Source organism: Heloderma suspectum, chromosome 10 (assembly GCF_057233095.1).
Source record: "Heloderma suspectum isolate Gila_16-S chromosome 10, 16-S_ref, whole genome shotgun sequence".
Taxonomy (NCBI): Eukaryota; Metazoa; Chordata; class Lepidosauria; order Squamata; family Helodermatidae; genus Heloderma; species Heloderma suspectum.
The window spans coordinates 38,161,026-38,183,980 of NC_139467.1; the positions used below are offsets into that span (position 1 = coordinate 38,161,026).

General features: G+C 46.2%; 1 protein-coding gene across 1 annotated transcript; it reads right to left on the bottom strand.

The window, feature by feature from the left end:
• Nucleotides 1–12,808: 12,808 nt before the first annotated feature.
• Nucleotides 12,809–21,678, bottom strand: GJA4 (gap junction protein alpha 4). The gene is made up of 2 exons (XM_084816028.1): nt 21,497–21,678; nt 12,809–16,180 (listed from the first exon to the last, which is right to left on the bottom strand). Exon 2 carries the CDS (start codon nt 16,172–16,174, stop codon nt 15,116–15,118), a length of 1,059 nt encoding a protein of 352 aa, XP_084672154.1. The 5' UTR covers nt 16,175–16,180; nt 21,497–21,678; the 3' UTR covers nt 12,809–15,115.
• Between the last annotated feature and the right edge of the window lie 1,277 nt (nt 21,679–22,955).

Genomic DNA, 22,955 nt, shown 5'->3' on the forward strand with positions numbered 1-22,955 from the left:
AGCCCATTCTTCCGTGTCCTGCACTCTGGGATGATGGACAAGAGATGCTGGCCTTCCTCGCTGTGACAACCTCTCAAGTCCTTGAAGAGTGCTCTCCTATCTCCCCTCAGTCTTCCCTTCTCAAGGCTAAACATGCCCAGTTCTTTCAGTCTCTCCTCATAGGGCTTTGTTTCCAGTCCCCTGATCATCTTTGTTGCCCTCCTCTGAACCCTCTCCAGCTTGTCTGCATCCTTCCTAAACTGCGGCGCCCGGAACTGGACACAGTACTCCAGATGAGGCCTAACCAGTGCTGAGTAGAGGGGAACTGGTACTTCCCAGGATTTGGAAGCTATGCTTCTATTAATGCAGCATCAGGTTGGCTGACTGGAGAGCCGCATTGGCTGCTCTCCTGACTAGCTGGCAGGGCTTCCCAGAGACTCTACTTATCTGATGCTTCACGCTGAGGAGTCCTCCACGCGAGGCATGGGATGGGTGGTACTCCTGTTGTAGTCGCAAGAGGGCAGGCAGCGTGTCTTTCTGGAGCACCACGCAGGCCAGTGCCTCACTCTGAGGACCCCTCAGAGCAGGGCATCACTGTGCCAGCCCCTCTCTTGCTGCAGCATTTGCAGGACATGTGCAATCTGCTACTTAAGGCAGAGGATTCATCCTGCCTCGTGGGAGGGCTGGCCCTGACCCTTTATTGCTGCTGTTTAGATTCTTTTGTCGTGCTTGAAAACTCATCATAAAGTTGTAAACCACATTGGCTATTTTAACAGAAAAGTGGTATATACATGTTGTAAAGATATATATATATATATATATATATATATATAATACACAGGAACATTTGTGCCACTATTTCCGCTCCCTATAAATTCAGCACACAGCTGAGAAGGAAAATTCACATTTCAGCTGCTCCAAGACAGTTATTTTTAAAAGCTAAAAAACAAAGCAAAACCCAACAACTAGAGAGAATGTACTGTGCTGGAATATTTTAAGTCCTCTGGTAATAGAAACAGAAAACAATACCAATGTTTCAAGCTTTGAGGCTTATCTTGAATCCATTTCCACCTATTATGTGACAAGCAAAGAACATGAAGTTTTGGCCTAATGCGGTTTTATCAGCAAGCGGTTGAGAACCCAGAAACAGAGCTCTCTCTCTCTCTCTCTCTCTCTCTGTGTGTGTGTGTGTGTGTGTTTGTTTGTTTGTTGTGTTGCAGGGAGATTTGTTAGCAAAGAGAGAAAATATTGCTCTCTGCATAAAAGGAGATCAAATAATGGAAAGAATGATGGTGGAGAGTAAAAATTAGAGTACAGTGCATGCATGATAATGAGAGACTATAATGAGGTAGAAATGGAGAAAATGTGAGCCAATCAAAGAATTAATTGGTTCAGTTAAAGGAAAAGATAATTTGATTATAATGGGAGATTGCAGTGCCAGTGTACAGGAAGGAAAAAGTAGGAAGGTGGGAGGATTGTTTATTTATGTACATCCCATCTTTGTTCCATCAAGAAACCCAAGGCAGAATACATGGGTGTCTTAGCGATCTACCATCCCTGCACTGACCAGACCCAGACTTCCTTAGCTTCTGTAAAGTGGCGGTATTTTGTGCCTGTAGGCCATGCACCTTTTAGGTCAGCTTTCCCCAAACAGATGCCCTCCAGCTGGCAACAATTGCCAGCATGCCTCAGCCAGCACTGGCTGGGGAGGCTGGGAGTTGTACACTAACACAGCTGGAGCATGCCAGGTTGGGGAAGGCTGGGCTGGGTAAAAGAAATGAGAGAGTTTTTTCTCGACAATTCAGTTTAACAATAAAACGTGCTTTAAAGGTCCATTAAAAAGAAAGAGATGTACTTGGAAAACACCAGGAGAGTACAGGAAGATACCAAAGATTACTTAATAGTTACAGATCAAGTAAAATCAAGTATAGTTTATCCAGGAACAGAGGCAGAGAGCGTACTTTGGTCATGAACAATTGGAGACTAAGATTTAAAAAGCTAAAGAGAAAGTGACAAAAGAAAAGAGCATTACGAACAATGCACAGATGGTTCAAGTGTACAAAACCCAAATAGAACTGAAGAGGAATAAAGAGGAAAAGCAGGCTAGAGAGTATTGCTGAACTGAAATGGAATCACCTGGAAGAAATATTGACAAAAGCATACGATCAATGGAAGGGAATGAGAAGAAGAGAGCTGAGGAGACATGGGTAATGGAGAAGCAAAAATGAAAACACAGTGGGGTAAAAGAGAAATAGAAGATGAATTGTAGTCCAATGCGTTTGGGACCCTAATGGTCCTTCATCAGGAAATTCAGAAAGAGGAGCATAGGGGGTGAAAGAGTTAGCAGCTCCAAATGTGAAATTTTCTTCTTTCTGAAATTCCCTGAAATTCCCTGATGGGCTATGAGGGTCCAAAATACATTGGGGGAGATACACACACACACACACACACACACACACACACTATATATATATATATATATATATATATATATATATATATATATATATATATATATTTCTTGTTTACTCCATTGTGTTTTCATCTTTGCCTGTCTGTTTTGGGGTTCCTTAGGGATGCAAGAGAAGGTTGTTTCAGTTCACAAATCCCGTGAATGGGAGTGCATGTTCTCCAAAATTGCCTGCACATTTCTGAAGTTGCACACTCGTGTTTTCAAAATGTGCGCATTAAAAACGCACACTTTTAAAAATGCACAACTTGAAAAATGCACAATGCAAAACTTAAAAGATGTACAAATTAAAGTGTGTGTTTAACAGAATGAACATCTTTAAAAATGCTGAACTTTAAAAATGACACTTTTTTGAAAATGCACAACTTTTGAAAAATGCACAATTAAAAAAAATACAAAAATTTAAAATGGAAAAAATAAAGTGTGGATTTTTTTTAGAATGCAGAACTTTAAAATGCACAACTTTTGAAAAATGCGCACATTTTCCATTCGAATGAACCCCCCAAACCAAAAACAACCCAGGTCCAAACGAGAACAGGAGTGAGCCCATCTGAGCTTTGAAATAAAGTTTGGAGAATTGCAGCCAGCTCAAGCATCCCTGGTTCTCCCATTCCTAGGGCTTCCTATTTGATTGTTCTGATGGGAAATGGAGGAAACCATTGATCTGATAGGAATGAAGGAGAAGATTTAAACCTGGAGCCCACAAGTTCAGTGATCACAGTCACTACAGCAGCTTCTTCTCAGGAGCCATCTGTGGGGATGAACCTCCCTCCTCCCCAGTTCCAAGCTGGAGAAGTGGCTGTGGTATTGTGCTTAGTTCCACTGGAGCTCATTTTGAGGTCAGAGAGTGCCTCCTATTGCTGGAGGGAAAGGGTTGGCGGAGGGCACATGTCTTGGCCAGTTACCAAGGAGGCTGGCCAGAGCGTGTGGACAGTGCTGGCTCCAGGATTTTGAGGGTCCTTGGGCCAGACACCCTCAAGGAGCCCCTCTCTCAGCGAGTCTACCTTCTCACTGCCATCGGCACCCATGGCTACTGCTCATCCTCGGCTTTTGCATCATTGCTCTCGCTTGCTTGACAGGCAGAAAGGCAGGGGGCAAGTCAGCAGGGGCATTTCCTGCTCCTCCTCCTTCTCACCACCAGTGTTGTCTGGGCCAGAGCGAGAGGCAGAGGAAGGAGCAGGTTGCCATGGTGAAGAGGGGGCGCAAGTCCTGGGAGCTCTTGTCACAGGGTCCCTGCTGGCGTGTGAGCCCTCAGCAGGTGCCTGGCCATGCCTACCCTTAACACCAGCCCTGTTAGTGAATCCTTGGTTTTTATAACTACTGAGATGAAACCACCAGCAGAAATACAGGCAATGAAGGAACCTAATGCTTAGTGAGGAAAGTGAAGTGGGTGGCTACTAGGTGGAGGGCCTTTTCTGCTGTGGCACCCCGGCTGTGGAATGAGCTCCTTAGTGAGGTTCGCCTGGCACCTACACTGTATTTCTTCTGGCGCCAGGTGAAGACCTTTTTTATTTTCCCAGGCATTTTAGCATTTTAGCTTCCTAGACTTTTAGCTTTGGTGCTCTAAATCTGCATTTTAAATCTCTGCATTGCTGCTAGGTTTTATCCTGGTTTTATCCTGGTTTTAACGTTTTTCTGTGTTATATTGTTTTACTGTGTACTTTTTGGTTTTAATTTTTGTGAACCACCCAGAGAGCTTCAGCTATTGGGCGGTATAGAAATAAATAAATAAATAAATAAATAAATTAGAAGAGCATAGCAAGCCAAAGTGAGGATAGCTCAAAGATCAGTGTGATACCATGGAAGGTGAATACCCAGGACAGGGAGAGAACACCAGTGAAGAGATGACGATGATGATGTAGTGAGATGAAGACAAGAAATATCTGAAGTAAACAAGGAACAGATGAAAAAAAAAAACACTGTGGAAAGATGGAGCAAGTAATTAGAGAAGAGGTTTCAGATGATGTAATGGAGAAAGAACAACTTGTGGAAAAATGATTGACGAGGACCATGACTTTTGAGCTGGAACGTACCAGGGCATTTAGGGACAAAACATACAAGGCTCATGAGATCCATAATTAGATCTCCCAACATTTGCATTTTTTTTAACTAAAAGGAGTTTTGTGTGTTTGTGGTGGTTCCAGTTCAGTTGTAACAGGGGTGCTGGGGGGACCCTTGCCCCCTTATACCTTTTCCCTCCACCTAAGTCAGGGGAGGAACATTCTTTGGTCTATGGCACATTTGGGAATTTGAGAAAATGTCCTGGGCACCAACACAAAATGGCTGCCGGGGGAGGCATGGTTAGTCACAAAGGACAAGTAACCAGCCCGAAAGACTGAATAGAAGGCAGAAATGGGGTCCGAGCCCAAAGAATCAAAACAACTCCTTTGACCCAGTTTTCATGGTCAACAGAAACCTATTTCAGACTCCCCCCCACCCCACTGGACTTACTGGTGCTTTCCCTGGCCCTGCACTGCTTTCTTTATCCTCCCACCCATCTCACTCACCACCCATTGCTTCCTTGTCAGAGGCGACAGGAGTCCCTTTTTCTTTCCCCCTGCTTTTTCCTGCGCGCTGAGTGAACAGCTGACGAAAGCATGCCACTCCCCCGCAATTAAAATAGCAATTAAAACATAAATCTTAATAAAATAAAAATCAGGAGGAGAAGGGAGCCTGCTGGGCACCAAGGAAGTGTCTGCATTGGAGACCCCAGACCTATGTCTTCTTGGGCCATCCTAGCTCCCATTGAAATACATCACCAGAATGTTACCAGCTCTCAGCCATCTTTTCTCAGGCCTTAAGCGGTATTGCCTCAAGCCGGACAAACTGATAGCTCTACTCAGTGGAGGCCGGTGACTCTGATGTCAGTGGGGCGGTGAATCCATTCCGGGTTCCACTCAGAACCAGGCAGAACCCCAAAGGAGCTATCCAAGGTGCTGGACCCATTTTGGAGGGATAGGGTTCAGCACTCTGGATAGCTCCTTTAGACTTCTGGCTGGTTCTGACTGAAACCCAATGCAGAATCACTGTCCCACTGAAATAGGAGGCACCAGCGTCCGCTGGCTCTACTTACAGAAATCATAGAACGAAGAATTGAGTTGAAAGAGATCTTGTATCTCTTTGCAACCAGTGGCAACTGGGCTGTAAGTGATCCTTGAAAGGTCATTCAGGCCGAACCCATAGCAATACCTATCCCACAAAGGCAAATAGAAATAAATCCAAACAGCACAGTGCAGGCTTATTAACAGTGCAATCCTATGCCTGTCTACTCAGAAGTAAGTCCCATGGATTTCAATGAGGCTGACTCTGAGGTGAGTGGCTATAGCACTGCAGCCTAAGCCATGCTTCAAAAATATATTTTAAAAATGTTGAGATAATTAAAAGAACGACTGGAATAAATCTCAATGGACCATTCAGTGAGGATCAGTTTTGGTTTTAGGAAACAAAACAGGACCCTTCCTTGCAATCCAAAGATTGCAAAGAGAAAACTAGAAGCCGGGAAGGTGTTTTATGTAGCATTTATTGACCGGAGATGGAAATGCTGACAGCTAGAATAAGATGTTTACTGTATTGCAGAAGGCAGGTAAAGAGTCTGAGGACAGAAGAAAAAAAAAGATTTTATACAGTAACTACAAAGCTGTCATCAAGGTAAATGCTATTGAGTGAAGAGCTGAAATTTGTAAGGAGGTCTGTCAAGGGTGCTCACTTTCCCTTGAACTGTTTAACATATTTATAGAGGCTGTAATTAATATGAGTAGCAGCAGAGCAGCAGCATTAAAAGAAACAGGACAGAAATACATGACTATGCTTTCCTGATGATGTAGCAGAAATGGCCGCTACAGCAGGAAAGCTGCGAAGCATATTGACTAGAATGAAATTCAGGTTTTTCAGAACAGCAGATTAAAAATAAAAGGGAACAAAACAAGAGTGCTAATGGCAGGCAAATTGAGGGCATACAAGCAGAATTTAAATATCTGGGAAGCAAAACAACAAGATTTAAGAGAAGAAATTAACAGCAAAATAGATATGGCCAATCAGACATTTTATAATACAAAAGAGGAGGAAGAGGAAGACGATATGAGTGGTAAGTTTATCTCCCCCAAAGAAATGTGTATATATGGATTACAGCTCTAATCTATATGGATGTGAAACACAGATGCAGGGTAAAACCAGAAAAAGAAAAGTAGAGGTTCTGAAATGTGAAGGAGGTGCAAAGTGAGTTAGAGAGAAAGGGAAACAAATGAAAAGATACTAGGTAAGATTCCATTGGTCCTTATCATCCTTTCCCCAAGCGTGAGTAGTTAGTCATCAAATATACGGGGCACGTTCTAAGGAACAGGGGACTGATCACTGCAGGCAAAGAGAAAAGAAGGTGTGCGAGATGCAGTTAGATACAGCCACTGTCCTGGCTCTCCTGCCTGCCCAAATCAAGAACCTCCCAGTTCAAATCCTACAAAAGCAATGTGTGTATTTGTGTTGGGGAAGGTGGATAGGGCTGGCCCTATCATTATGCAGGCTCATGTGCCCGCATCAGGTGGTGGAGCTAGAGGAGGGGCAAACTGTGCTGCTCCCCACCCCATCCAGGAAGGCCTGTCACGTCCACTAGTGGGTGCCCCAGAGAGCCCCACCAGCCACTCTTCCAGTGCAGCATTTGTTGCAGGAAGTGTGGAGCTGGCGGGGCTGTCCGGAGCACCTGCCAGCTATCTGTTGCTCTCAGCGAGAGCTACACAACTAGAAGAAGTAGTTTTGTGAGTTCCTGCAGGAGCCAGGCCAGGTCTTGCGAGTTCTCATGGGAGCTTCACTGGGTGTTGTGAGATCCCACAGGAGCTTGGCTGGGTTGTGTGATCCTGTCTTACAAGACCCGGAAGGCTGCTTTCTCCAGCCACGTGGTGCGGCAACAAAGGAAAGGGGCGGGGGATGGGGTGCATGGCAGTGAGAGGGAGGGAGCACATTGGTGCAAGTTGTCTCTTGCTTCAGGCGGCAAGACAGCTTGGGCCAGCCCTGGAAGAGGAGACATGTAGACCAGAATAGGTTGCAGGAAAGCCCTGCTATACTCACACCCCGGTGCAAAAATGGAAAGCACAGGAGATCTTGAAAACAAATCTATGGATTGAAACATACAAGAAACTTGAAGGACCTGTGCCTGCCCCCGTAAATGATTGGTCCATGTCAGTTTATGGGTAGTGTTCCATCTTTAGCCTTTCTCCTGGAGTGTGTGGGAAGGACTGGACTCACACCTGCTCTCTTCCTCCGACTGCTGGGTCTGAATCCGGCCTACATCAGCCTTCCCCAACCTGGTGCACAGCAGGCTGGGGGCATTCGGGAGTTGCAGTCCAACACATCTGGGGGGCACCATGTTGGGGGAGGCTGGCTTATATACATACAGGGGAAAGCAGCATGGTGCTTGCCCTTGGACACCCGTCTTGCCCCCCCAATGGCTCCCCCCCACACTTTGACCAGTAAAAAACAAAAAGACATTTTCTTTCTGGCATCTGGGATCACTTCAGTGCAAAGGCAGGGCCTCCAGCTGCTGCCATCTTCATTTCCCATGAACGCCTCTGGGGCTCAGAGACAGTCTTAGGAAATGAAGATGGGGCTGGCTTTAGAAAATGGCCTGGAAACTTCAGGTACTCCAAAATAGGGCAGCAGGACTGTTAACAGGGACTGGCCAAGGAGATCACGTTACGCCAATACTTTCCCAGCTGCACTGGCTGCCAGCCTGTTTCCCGGCCCAATTCAAAGCTCTGGTATTAACATTCAAAGCCCTAAAAGGTTATCTGAAGGATCGCCTCCTTCCATATGTGACTGCCTGGACCCTAAGATCCTTCTCCAGGAGCCCCCGCCAAAGGAAGTGAGGCAGGTGGCTACCAGGAAGAGGGCCTTTTCTGCTGTGGCCCCTTGGCTGTGGAATGAGCTACCTAGAGAGGTTTGCCTGGTGCCTACCTTGTTCTCCTTTCAGCACCAGGTCAAGACCTTTCTATTCTCCCAGTATTTATCATTTTAGCTTCCTTATCTTTTAGCTCTGGTGTTTTAAATCTGTATTTTAAATCTCTGTATTGCGTCTAGGTTTTATTCTGGATGAACCGCTATATTGTGGTTTTAAGCTTTCATATTTTATATTGTTTTATGCTGCTCTCCGTGGTTTTAAATTTTGTGAACCACCCAGAGAGCTTCAGCTATTGGGCGGTATAGAAATGAAATAAATAAATAATAAGATGGCGGGGGGCCGCATGCTGATGCTTTTCTCCACACCGCTCCCAGGCAGCAAGAAAAAGAAGGGGGAAAAGAAAGAGGGAGGGCTGTCATTTCTGTCTGGTATGTTCATAGGGGAGGGTGGGGGTGGGTGGGGGCTAAAGACAGCGGTTGGAGGCCAGAGGAAGCAGTGGTTAGGAAGGGCAGGGTAAGGCAGTGTGGGCTGGGGGAACCAGCTGGGAGCAACCTGCGGGTTTGGGGAGGGCAGTGGTGCAGACAGCTAATTTTAGACCCTGGACACAGGGCAAAATCCTATGCATATTTAGGCAGAAAAAAATCCTACAACTCTCAGCATTCCCCAGCCTGCCATGGCTGGCTGGGGAATATTGGGACTTGTAGGACTTTTCCCTGTCTAAACATGCATAGGATTGTGCCCTTAATGGCCTTATGGGGGCTCCATTTAGAGGGCCACATGTATGGCATCCCGATTGCAGAATGCTCTCCCCAGAGAGGCCTGCCGGCCGCCTACATCATGGTCTTTTCTGTGCCAGGTGAAGACTTCTTCATTTCCCCAGATTTTTTAGCCCTTCCATTTTGAAAATTGCATTACTAAGTTTTTAGATCTTTGCACGGCTGCTGGCTTTTACCTTGGTTCCTACTTTGGTTTCATTTTGTTTTAAACTTATGGTTTTATATTATGTTGTATTGTGTTGTTGAGTTTTATGGTTTTAAGCTTTGATGATGATGGTAATGGTGATGTTCTGTGGTGAAGCACACCAACAACCATTTCTCTTCCCTTATCTGACTGCTGTTCTATACTTTAAAACTACTTATACATTCCTAATAAGTTGTTACAACAACCAAACTATTTGCCAAGACTGATGGAAAAAAATGTGCTCTGAGCATGTGCAGTTTTGCATTTTAAACTCAAATCATAGCACCATCGTGACTAGAGGAACACCATGGAGTTGGCTTCTGCTCAGATGCCCTGGGCTGTGGGGCCCTGCACTTTGGTCCCAGGGGTCCCCAACCTTTTTGGACCCGTGCGCATGCTTAGGAATTTGAGAAACTGCTGTGGGCACCACCACAAAATGCCTAATCTGTGGATCATTGCTTTGGCATCTACCTGTCACATCTCTGGATCTTAGGCTGTGTCTTATTCAGCAAAAACATTAGTTTCATGTTAATTGGACACTGCAATGTCTCTTTAATAAGGGATTGTCTAATTTGGCTAATTGCTGAATTAGTGGTGGTGCAATGCAGCTAATGCTTCTTTTAAATGTCTGTTTTGGCAATGTCCAGTGGTTGCGTCTTTTGGGGGGGAAGTTATTACACAGATAATTTTTCTACTGAAACAGTGTTTAAGATTCACTGATGTGCATGCCCTTTTAAATTATTTACCTGCTTCATGGAAATTAACAAATGGTCAGCATAAATGGATTTTCTGCACCCGTTTGACAGCTAAAAGACTGATATTACAACCTTGGCAGGATAAACACTCTCCTCCTAATATGGAAGGGATTGAGAACCTTACAACACTTTCATTATTTGAACAAGTGGCATATAGACACCACTTTCAAATGGATACTTATTTGGATCTTTGGTCCACTTTTGTTGAAGCTTATGTATAACTGCTAGAAGGCTGTATGCATTTCATACAAATCCATGTATGTATATTAAAAAAGGGGGGAGGAGAGAAAAAGAAAATTAAAAAACATCTTGGATGCCCATGGGCACCATGTTGGAGACCCCTGAACTACACCAGTCAGGGAGGGTCGTATGCTGGATGGGGCCTGCATTTGTGAGGGAGAAAGGGTTTAGTGGGGATTCTGGAAGGATCCTGCAAACAACTCAGAGTTCCCTCCTCAACATGTCCAGTGAACCCAGCTATGTCTCCACGTGGCCCATGAAGGTTACAGTCTAGGGAAAGCTGTAGTTTGATTCTACTGGACGTAGAAGTTGGCACCCTCAACATCACAACCATCCCCAGCTTCCCCCTTAATACAACTGAGGCTAGAAGGCTCAAGTCACCACAATGCCCACACCAAGGAAGGAGGACGACTCAGTTGGATGGTTGCCTAGTTATTCCTCAAGCTGGATGTGTGCAGATGTCAGGTGGGCGGGGGCTTGCTTATTTAGCTCTGGGCCACATAATCCCAGAAGAATGAAATCCCAGAAACTGACATGTTTCACAAGGAATGGGAATTGGAGGCCAAAACATCTGTAGTGCCATGAGTTGCCTGCCCCTATTCTACATGACTCTGAGGCCACCACTGTCTCAGACACAAGTGCTGACAGAAGAGGTAAATTTTCCCTTCGGGCTGGGGCTGGCAACCTCTGTGGCTGCAGGGGCCAATCCCTTCCCCAGCCCCCAACAGCTGGGATTGTTTAGCTTGGAAAACAGGAGGTTAAGGGGATAGAGGTGTACAAAATTAGGCACAGTGTGGAGAATGTGGATAGGGAGACTTTTTTCTCCCTCGCTCAAAATACTAGAACCCCGGGGTCATCCCATAAAGCTGATTGGTGGGAGATTCAGGACAGATAAAAGGAGGGGCTTCTTCACACAGTGCATAGTTAAACTATGGAACTTGCTACTGCAGGATGTAGCAATGGCCACCCTTTTGGATGGCTTTAAAAGGGGGTTGGACAAATTCCTGGAGGTGAAGGCTATCAATGGCTACTAATCTTGATGGCTCTGTCCTACCTCCAGTACCAGAGGCAGTGAGCCTATGTACACCAGTTGCTGGGGAACATGGGCGGGAGGGTGCTGTTGCACTCATGCCCTGCTTGTGGGTTCCCGCTCGACATCTGCTTAGCCACTGTGTGAACAGAATGCTGGATTAGATAGACCCTGGGTCTGATCCAGCAGGGCTCTTCTTATGTTCTTAATCCACTGGGGGCCACAGCACTGCCGTTTACCACAGGTGGCCCCGTGCTGCCAAAATTCAGCCATTGGAGTGCAGGTCTTGTTTTAAACCAAAATTGCACTCCCAGGAGTTTCCAGGGAGTGGGATGTTGCTTTAAAACAAGGTGTGCAGGGCCATGGATTATCTTAAAGAGAAATCACAGCTTTTTTGCCACCGCCACACTGAATTTCAGTGGCACCGTGCTGGCAAACATGGGGCGCTGTTAAAAAAAAAAAGGTAGAGGGGGCCACATATGGTCTGCCTGTTGCCCACCCCAGCCTTAGGGGCAAGATATCTAGGAGCACAATGGGGAATTTTCCAGAAAGGGCCCAAACCACAGGCACATAAGATCTGCCTTTTCCAGGATACGCCTATCATGGTACAGTCAGAATAAAAAGACTTGTGTCATTTTTCTTGCTCCAGTGGTATGGCAACAAGAGAGGGCGCATAAGGAAATTATGGTGGCTGTGTGTCATGCTCTACAGAGGGTAGTCCTCTATTTGAAGAGCTGTCCGGTCCAAGTCCGGTTGAAAGGTATAAAGAACCTTATGGGGGAGGCCTATCCACATCAGCTGGATATCAGATAGAGCAGTAGTCACAAAGCTGGCAACAGTTTTCCCCACTATGGTGAGATGGATTGTATTTCGGTTTAAACATGATTTCTAGATGTGCATTTATACATGCAAATAGCATATGTAAATCTGTCCTCTTTTGTTGATGATGCGCGCATGGCCACGCATATAATTTTATTTACTCCAGAATGGAAAATCTGTCTTAACCTGACAAAACCTGCTTTCTCTTTTCAGCCACAGGCTAGGCAGAAAGCAAGAGTTTATACATGGAGAGGCAGTGTGGTGTAGGGGTTAGAGAAGTTTGGGGAGTTGGTAGTGTCACCAGTCCCCCCCCCCTTTAGGGTGAGGCTTTGAAAACATCTACAGGCAGCTTATGCCATGACTCAGAGAGCCAATGTGGTGTAGTGGTTAGAGTGTTGGACTGGGGCTTGGGAGATCTGCCCCAATGAGCCATGAAGCTCACTGGCTGACTTCAGGCCAGTCCCTGACTCCCACCCTAATCTACCTCACAGGGTTGTTGTGATAGTAAAATGGAGAGGAGGAAGATCGTGTATGTCAGCCTGGGCTCCGTGCAAGAGGAAAAAAGCAGGATATAAATGTAACGAATACATAAACATAAGAAGAGCTTCAAGGCGCTCTCTTGTCATACACAAGATTGCTTTGTAGTTTTTGCTTTTTATTTTGAAAAGAACAAAATCAGATTTAATATCAACCCTTTTGCCAGAACTGTTGCATGCACTTGGCATTGATATAGTTTGGCTGAACAGATGACAGAAAGCAGCCTCTCCAACACATTTCAGTCTACATCAAACAGACAGGAAGATTTTACACACAGAGATCTTCTTTTCACAGCTTTGTCATCAAGAACAGTTCACTGGGGACTGAGAAAAATCAGTTTGCCAAAAGAGTTTTCTTCCTACCAGTCTCCTCTTGATCCTGGATATTTGATGCTACATAAAAGGGGAGCCCAAGTTTTATATCAGTTGCAAGTTTTTCTTCCACAGCAACGAGAGGTTTTTGAGTGCCGTTGCTACAGATACGAACATTTTACGACAAAACACCATCCTCTTTGATTTAATCCAGAAATAGATGGAAACCTTCTTCCAAAAGGCTCAGTACACTATTAAAGAACCAGGAGGGCCGATTCTCACATTATCTTTCCACTCCCACCCAGGAGAGATGACTATTTTAACAGGCTGCCTCAGCAACAGATCCTGAAGATCCAGCTTGCTGACTATACGCCTTAGAATGACAATAAATTAAAGGAAGGAAGAATGGAAAACCAAGAATCCAGAATAGAGATTGGCAGGCCAGTATGACCATACATAAAGATATACATGTATATAAAACACTGTTCTCAGACATGCAGTAAACACAGCTTTAACGCATAGTTCTGAACTAAGAAAAGGTGGCAAGGGGTGGTGGCGAACACAGCACCTAACAGGGCTACTTATCCTGTATCCAGAAAATACTGCATATGAGAATGTTTATTGGTGGCCAAAGGTGTTCTCCCACTCTCACTCCTTGACAGCTCAGTGAGCTATAACCTGCTTCTGATGTAAGTCCTCTGAAGCATCAATCAAGATACGAGTTCTGATGCTTTTTCAAAATGTAAAGCAAAATAAGCTTCTGTAGGATGTGTGTCTAGGAAGGCATCTGAGAGCGGTAAACTGAATTGGGGAGTGGGTGGGAGCGGGATGACCAAAGCAGGCTGAGATGGGACAGTTAAGTACTTCCATTGTGTGTCTTAGATTTATTTTTTTTTTTTAACTCTCAGGTTGAAGATCAGAACAGAAGCAAGAGCCCTTTTCAGATTAAGTGTCAGAGGTTCACCAAGTGTGACTGTGTCAGAGGGAACATAGCCCCAACAGACCCATACATAGTACAGTGAAGACGAAAACTGTGCTTTACCACTCTATTATATGGCCTGCCAGCTCCAGGGCCAACGGCCAATGATGAGACATGCAAGAAATAACTCAACGGAGCTGAGCCATGGCAACCAGACTTGGTTCTATATTTAAATGGGAATGTATGCTTAATAAGCTTGCTTCAGCAATAGCTGATATTGCATCAAAGCCTGCTTGGAACAGGAAATCTGTTTTTAGACGACTTTTTTTTTCCAGTCCAAAATATATGGTTTGTAGTTTTCTATTGCTAAGTTGCAGACTTCCTGTAAAACAGTGGGTAAAAAAAATAAAGAAAGGGAGAGAGCTTAAGTTGACCTATGCCCCCTCTCCCCAAATTCTCATGGCCATCCATAAATAGAAACCTCACCAGGGGTGTTTCTTCCCCCTCCTTCTTGAAAAACCCCTCACCTTTCCTCTGTGTTTTTCCCAGCAGCTTACAAGTTATCTTCCAGTAATTCAGGCTGATGCCTGTATAGTCTTCAACTGGCAGAGGCTTTTGCTATACACACACCTGTGCTTATCTGCAGGTTGCTGCCACCTGTCCTCTTACTTGAAAATCATAGATAAAAGAGACCAAACAATAATGTTTCAGGAGTCCACATTTAGCATCCCACCTGAGTGACTATCAAATGCCCATTAACTAGCCATTTTATTGGCTTGAGGGAAATTGTCCCATGTCCCTTTTTCCATGGTTGGCAAACTGTCAAGTTCAGACTGTGTCCATGTGAGAGCCGCAGTTTCCACCTGTACAGTAGGATAACATGGTCAAAACAAGGCAGCGTTATCAAGAACATTGAGGCATTGCCTCTTCCTTCAGTGGTAACCAACCAGAGTTAAGCAATCAATTGCCAAAAGATGGCTTCCCCCAATGGAAAATGGCTTCCACCAAGATGGCTTCCATCTATACAGTAGGATAAACATGGTCAAAACAAGGCAGCACCATCAAGAACATTGAGGCATTGCCTCTTCCTTCAGTGGTAACCAACCAGAGTTAAACAATCAATTGCCAAAAGATTCCCAACAGAGAATGCTGGCTTCAGTTGCCATCAAGCAAGTCAATATCCGGCTTGCATTTTGATTACCCGTTGGCTAGACGTACTGTTTTTTGGAAGCGCTGCTGCTAGGCCGACTGGACTGCCGTTCCTGAGAGAGAGGGACTTTGGGGGCTTCTGTGGCAAAGACATCAGGGGGCTTATTCCGGTCTTGCAAGGCCAAGGTTTCTTCTGTGTTGAAGTTGGCCCAGTTCTGCTCGCTGGAAAGCTTGTTGTAAGCCTGGTAGGGTGGGGAATGCCTCTCGGCCACAGGGAGATAGTAGTAGGACTTGTCCGGATAAGCCACAGGAGGCATTTTGCAAAGCTTGGTAGGGTAATCGTCGGCCTCATAGGGTAGAGGGGGAGCTGAGGAGGGGGAGCAGCAGTCACCTTCCTTCACGCTGTGGAGCAGTCCTTTGCAGCAGAGATGGAATAGCTCCAGAAGGTTGAGGATGAGGGAAATCAAGCCTACCACCAGCATGAAGAGGATGAAGATGGTTTTTTCAGTGGGGCGGGACATAAAGCAGTCCACCAGGTGTGGGCACGGGAAACCTTGACACACATAGCGAGAGTTCATGACAAAACCGTACAGGTACCACTGGCCTAGGAGGAAGCCAGCCTCAAAGATGGACTTGAACACCACGCTCACAATGTAGGTCCACATCAGAGGTCCCCGGATTTTTATCCTCCCATCCTCTGCCACGCAGATCTTGGCAATCTTCTTCTCTATGGCCACCAGCGTAGCTGCTGCCTTGTAATCCTTGGACTGCAGAGCTCGGAGCTCGCTCTCCCGTTCCTTCAGCTTCTCCTCCCTCCGTGAGAGGTAGATGACGTGTCCCAGGTAGACCAAGGTGGGCGTGCTGACAAAGAGGAACTGCAGCACCCAGTAGCGGACGTGAGAAATGGGGAAGGCCTTGTCGTAACAAACGTTGGTACAGCCGGGCTGCTTAGTGTTGCACACAAAGTCCGACTGCTCGTCCCCCCACACGGACTCACCAGCGAGGCCCAGGATCAAGATGCGGAAGATGAAGAGCACCGTCAGCCAGATCTTGCCAATGACCGTTGAGTGCTCCTGCACCTGGTCCAGTAACTTCTCCAGGAAGCCCCAGTCACCCATCTTGTGCTAGGAGAGCAGAGAAACAGGAGTAAATGTGGGACACATCGCCCCTTTGCAAAGACCTGAGGTTCCCCCACCACCTCAAGCAGGGCCCCCCAACCTTTGGGGGCCCATTTGGAAATTTGAGAAACTGCTGTGGACGCCACCACAAAATGGCTCCCACAGAGGGTGTGGCTAGTCACGTAATGGCTGCTGTGGGGGCCTGGCTAGTCAAGAGGAGTGGAGGAGTGTGTGTGTGTGTGTGTGTGTGTGTGTATGAGTGAGTGAGTGAGTGAGAGAGAGAGAGAGAGAGAGAGAGAGAAATAGCGAGGCTAGAGGCTGGAAGGGAGGGAGATATGGAAAGAGTTGCTTCTTGGCCCACCACCAGGACCTTTCCCCTTCGCTCTCTTTTTCTCTCTCCACTTCCAGCCTCAAGCTTCACTATTTCTCTCCCCCAACCCCTTTCCTTATTATTTCTCTCCCTTCTCTGTCCCTAGCCTTCTTCTTGCTCTCCCTTCCTAGCTCTAAGCCTTGCTCTTTCTCTCCCTCTCCCATTCCCCCTTCATCTTGCTGTTTCTCTCCGCTCCCAGCCTCGCTTTTTCTCTCCCCCACCTCTTTTCCTTACTATTTCTCCCCATTCCCAGCCTCGCTCTTTCTCTCCCCCACCTCTTTTCCTTGCTATTTCTCCCCATTCCCAGCCTCGCTCTTTCTCTCCCCTCTATCCCTTTGCCTTGCTTTCTCTTCCTGCCGCTGAACAGCTGAACAGCAGCAGGTTCAAGAACAGGAAGGTGAGCCTGGCGCCCGGATGTTTTTCAACTGTTTCATTAGAAACACGTTTTTTGAAGGGGGAGGGTGTGAAGAATTGTGTGGGTGCCACTGGAGGAGCCCGTGGGTGTAATGGCACCCATGGGTGCTGCATTGGGCACCCCTGACCTGAAAGGTAATTCACTAAGGGATTTTGTTGAGATGGATGGTAGAAGTGGAGTCTTCTGCAGCGAGAGCCTGAGTCATCCCTATGTTTCAGAGTGGTGGGGCAGGCGGACATTCAGGGAAGAAACAGAGCCTAGGAAAGGAGGAGGCAGCTGGCTGGAGCCTAGAGTAGGGGCAGGCAACCTGGTGCCCTCCAGATGTTTTGGACTACAAGTCCCATAATTTTTTTAAAAATATTTTATTTAATCGATTCATATACCTCTGACCATATTTAAAAGTATCTCTAAACCAGTTTACAAGAAAATTAAACCCATTAAATATACAATCCTATGCATGTTTAGATGGAAAAAAAGGCCCAAAAAGGTTGTAGGCCCTTTTTTCTGCCTGAACATGCATAGGATTGCACTCTAAAATACATTATGATATACATTAAAATACGTAATAATTGCTAAAGCATTTATAAAAAGCATGAATAAAAAACATTAAAACCAATACAACACCATGATTACAAACAAACTGGGCAGCACACTCACTCGGGGAAGGCCTGGGTAAAGAAATGGGGCTTTCATTGGCGCCTAAAGGATGCCACATTTGGTGCCTCCTGAATACCAGCGGTGAGATCTCTACATAAGGTGGGTGCCACCACGGAGAAGTCCCACTTTTGGGTTGCTGCAAGATGACTGTCTGCAGGTCATGATGCAACCAGCACCCAGACCATTGGCTATGCTGGCTGGGGCTGATAGGAAGTGTGACCTGAAATATCTGGAGGGCCCCAGGCCTAGGATTGGCTGGAGAAAAGAAAGTAGAAGAATGTGGGTACATGACTGGGAGCTGCAAGAGAGAGGGAGGGCTTCAAAATGACCAGCACAAAGCTTTAGAATCCCACAACCAGTGCTAACATTCATCATGGGGTTAGGCAAATTCATGGAGGAGAAGGCTATCCATGGCTGCTGCTCCCAATGGCTCTGTGCTACCTCCAGTAACAGAGGCAGTGAGTTGCTGTGGAACATGGGCAGGAGGGTGCTGTTGCTCTCATGCCCTGCTTGTGGGTTCCTGGTCGAGAGCTCGTTGGCCACTGTGTGAACAGAATGCTGGACTAGGTGGACCCTTGGTCTGATCCAGCAGGGCGCTTCTGATGTTCTTATGGAAGGTCAAAAGCAAACTCTACAGAGCCACACATCTCTTCCCCTGCCCCACCCAGCTGTTTGTTGAGTTGAAAGACTGGCTAATGAGGTTTAGTGCTTCACACGTTCTACCTGTTTTAGAGATCTTTACCTAGAGAACGCCACACCCCCTCATGGTTTGCCTGTCCAGGTTACATCAGCCTTCCCCAACTGGCACCCTCCAGATGTGTTGGGCTACAGCTCCCATCAACCCTGGCCAGCACAGCTTTGCCTGAGGATGATGTGACTTGTAGTCCAACGCATCTGGCAGGCGCTACACTGAGGAAGGCTGGTTTACACATGATATATTCAGTTGGTCACAGGTAACTGTGACCAAGCTCCAGTTATCTTGGAGTTGCTCCCAAGTTGGGGCGGGAGGCATATGTGTCCCTCCTTACATAGTTTAAACACACACTGTGGCTATTTACAAAGCGATACTCGGCTACGGAGTAAAGTGAAGTTTGTGACTATTCCTTGTCTGGCACTACTCAGTGTACACAGTGCTTTAGAGACCAATGCTAAGAAGGCAGATCTTTGCCCCAAAGAACATACAATTAAGGATTTAGATGGTGGTGGGGCATTGGGGAGAGAAGAAGAGGGCCTTAATATGAGGAAATGCATTTACACATAGTTTTGGAATTTTAAAAAACAAACACACACTAGCTATAAGTGTCCTTTGCTTTAAGACCCTAACAGGTTTGTTACAGTAGGAATTAAAGTTTTTAAAAAGTCCGTCTCAAAGCTTTACTACTGTGGAAGCAAAGGCCAACTTAATTTCCAGGTGGGTCAAAAGTGGTGGATCAGTTGCCCCGAACCCGGTGCCCTCTGGATGTGTTGGACTACAACTCCTATCATTCCCTGTAACAGGGGATTCCCTTTGGTGAATTCCTGTGGCTTGTTCTGTTCAATCATAGGTGTTGGTGCCCATCAAGGCATACTGTACACCTGGAGACTGAATGCTTAGCAAGCACCCTATACTGCTAATTTGTATCAGTTGTGGGATGGAAGGGAAGACTCATACTTCAATACCATCTAACCCCTTCACACTTTAGGGCAGAATCCTATGCATGTTTAGACAGAATAAAAGCCCTACAACTCCTAGCAAGCCAATGCATAGGACTGTGCCCTTAAGGACTAGAATATTGCCTAGTCAATTTTTTGCTAACATTGCAGGGCTGAAGCTTTGGAGAACACTTTAAAGATCTACCATCTTTAAGCACATGGACATAACTTGTAGAATTTGGGGGTATGGTGCAGAAGGTAGCAGCATCACCTTTTTTTTAGAAGGGGAAATTACTAGTCCTTATGGTTACAGAGGAAGTACAGAAGAGCGGAAGTAGTGCCTGTTGAAAGCTCACAGGCCCAAAGAAGCCTTGGAAAAGGGCCCAGCAGGTGGAAAGGTGACACAACTGTACTAGAGAAGGACCTGGCCAGGCACCTGTACTTTATTTTACTTTTTTATGTAATGTTTCTTCTCTGGATCTCAAGAATTCTCAGATAATCTCCCACCCAGGGGCTCACCAGACCTTCTGAGCTTCAGCCAGTTTACTGCATCATGCATCTCTCGACTCTTCCTACAACTGAAGTATTGAGTGTGCAAAGCTGCCCGTATGAGAGTGGAAGGAGGAAAGTAGAACAGTTGCCCTTCTAAATCACAAGGAAGCACGTGTTACGTCTACCTTCCTGCAAATTAATACAGGGGCCTTCTTAAACATTAGGAATTAGACTACCTTACTCTTCTAAGAAATTCATAGTACAAGGGAACTACTAAAGGATATTGTATGGAGCAGTTTAATTCCCAGCCAGTTTAAGCCTTGAGCTACCCCCCCCCCCCAGTTTGTATCAATGGGCAATAAAGAGCTCTAGTAGCTGTTTTTATCATCCAGGCATCTTTCCTTCCACATAACGAGGAGTCTTGTGGCACTGTAAAGACTAGCATTATTATTCTGGTGTAAGCTTTCGTGGATATTGTCCATGAAAGCTTATGCCAAAATAAATTTGTCAGTCTTTAAGATGCCACAAATCTCTGTTGTTTTTGCTACAAGAGACCAGCATGGTTACCCTCTGGCAATTGGTCAAAAACATAAACCTAGATGCGGCGTCTGTCTCGGGTCTCTTCATAAATCCCCTATAGAGTTACTAAATATCACATAGATGTATGATAGATATCCTAGTGTAGATTTTTAAATAATTTTTCAAACATGAAAAATAAGCAAGTTGCATTTGCAAGGAGAACACAGGAAAAGTTTTCAATGAATAACAGCATCTCTCCTACCTTTTAAGGGCGCTTTCCCCCTACCCTCTCTCTATGCATCCCTATGGCCTTTGTGACATGCCCCCTGTGGCTATAAAGACCAAGAAGCAGGAAGCCCATCCACAGGTGTCCTGCCAGAGCTTGATCGGCATTTAAAGTGAGAGCTTTTTAAACCACATGCTCAGAGAAGGTGGCACTCAATAGAACCAGAGAAGACCTAGGAAAAAGTAGGGCCATCAAGGAGTTAAATTAATCCAGGGCAGCCTCTGGCCATACAGGTGTCAAAGTGAAGGTCTCTCTCCCCCACCTGCCCCCCTTTAGCAGCTGCCCAGAACCAGCCTATTAGGGAAAATAGGGAACTAGCAATCCTGGGAAGAGATGCAGTTCAGGGGTGCCAGCTCCCCAGGAAGAATAAAAGCAATCTTGTCTTGCTGTTGTGCCTTTAAGAGCAGCTTGCTCTGTAGACAGCAACCTGCAATGTTTTCTGCAACATGGATATGAATATGGCTGCAGTTTAACGCCGGCACATCCAGCTGTGGCTGGTGGCCTGAAAAGTTGGCAATGCTACCCCGGTTCAGTGGGTGCGAGCCTAGTTGGGAGAGATCATGAACTTCATTGTATTTCATGCCAGGGCTCTGCACCTGCATTGGAATGCAAGGTTAAGGTGTGCCTCTGAGCATGCACAGTGTGCTTGTTGCTTTCCACTGAGCAAATGAGGACTAGTAACTTCCCTTTTAAATTATAACAAGTCCCAAAACATGGGCTGAAGGAAGAAGATAATGCAACCCTGGTGGAGCTATGCAGAGGTGGATTAGAACCCTATGTCTTGATAGAAGATAGAGTATACATGTAATAAATAAATCCTAAATTTTACAAAGATGGGAATCAGTTCTAGGCAGATCTGAACCCCAGAACCCTCTAATGAAAATCAAGAAAGTGATCCTAGCCCTCCTGGGCTTGACATTGTCCTGCAAATTTGGAGATTGCAGTACTCACCAACAGGTAAAAGGCAGTTTCTCAGTTTACAAATCCAAGTTTCTGGCTTAAATTTTTTTTGGCTATTATCCTGCGTTCAGCTGTGCTCCGGGGTGGCCGGTGGGGGACTGCAGCAGAGTTCAGAGGCAGGGTTGGAGCATGGCGAACTCTTAGTGGGAGCCAGGAAACTCCAGGACTGTTATGAAGAGCAGGGTGGGAAAAGTTGACTATAATAACTCTTGGAAGGGGAGGAGCCAGAGGAAACTGGGGGGTGGAGAAGTAGCAGCCTTGGTGACAGACGTCAGCCTGCTTTGAGTGCCCCGGCTTATTTTTTAAAAATTTATTTGGTCAAAGGGGCAGCTGGATGGGCAGGTGGAAAGAAGGGAAGCCAGGGTGACTTCAGCCGCTTCCTGGCTGGAGCATGAACCCATGGCGGCAATACTGTGGCGCGAAGGGGGGAGCACCAGCCCAGAAAGAGGCACTGAGGCTGGGGCCTTGTGGGGTTGGCTTGCTGTGTTCCTTGCAAGTGGGGGAGCTGTTAGTGTAGGCCAGTCAGGGAAAGAGGAAACGTAGGAAAACAAGGGAGACTGAAATAACAATTGGTGCCTATTGCGAGGCTGTTTGGGCCAAGAGCAACAAAAGGGAAATCCTGAACAAGCGGAATTTGCTGGCACTTAAACTTAGCGTGGGAATCGGGGGGGGGGGGGAAGCCGAGCCATTGGGATGCGGAGAGAGATTATTGGAGGGGGGCGACTGCAGAAAGAGGATCGGTATTATCGTCCGGAAAGTAGCAGCTCATTCTCTCTTTTCAGCCCAGTTCTGTGTGTATTTCCTTGGAAGTAAATCCCACTGAATTCAATGGGGTGTCAAACCAAGTGAATGACCTTGAGATGGCAGCTTTAAAAACATCAGAAGAGCCCTGCTGGATCCGACCAAGGGTCCATCTAGTCCAGCATTCTGTTTGCACACTGGCCAACCAACTCTCGACCAGGAACCCACAAGCAGGGCATGAGTGCAACAGCACCCTCCCACCCATGTTTGTCAGCAACTGGTGTACATAGGCTCCCTGCATTTGGTGCTGGAGGTAGCACACAGCCATCAGGACTAGTAGCCATGGATAGCCTTTTCCTCCAGGAAACCCTTTCAGCAAGGGTTGCCACCTCTCTTCCCCTGCCCCGCTCCTGTGCATTTAACATCAGGCAGGCACACAGAAACAAACCAGGTGACGTTTTCTCACCTCCCATCCCTTGTATTTCCATGCCCACAAAAGCATTGCCTGCTACATTTCAATGTTAAAGGCACAGGAGCAGGAAAAAAGAAAGTGGCAATCCCTTCCTCCAGTCCCACTTTCAGTCTCATTCTCTTCCAGTTATGGAGGCCAGATGCAGAAGAGATCAGGGCTTCTGCACCTGTCATGGTTGTACAGAAGAGGGAATTTAACTTCCATGACAAGCTACACCTGCTGAAATCCCCTCTTCTA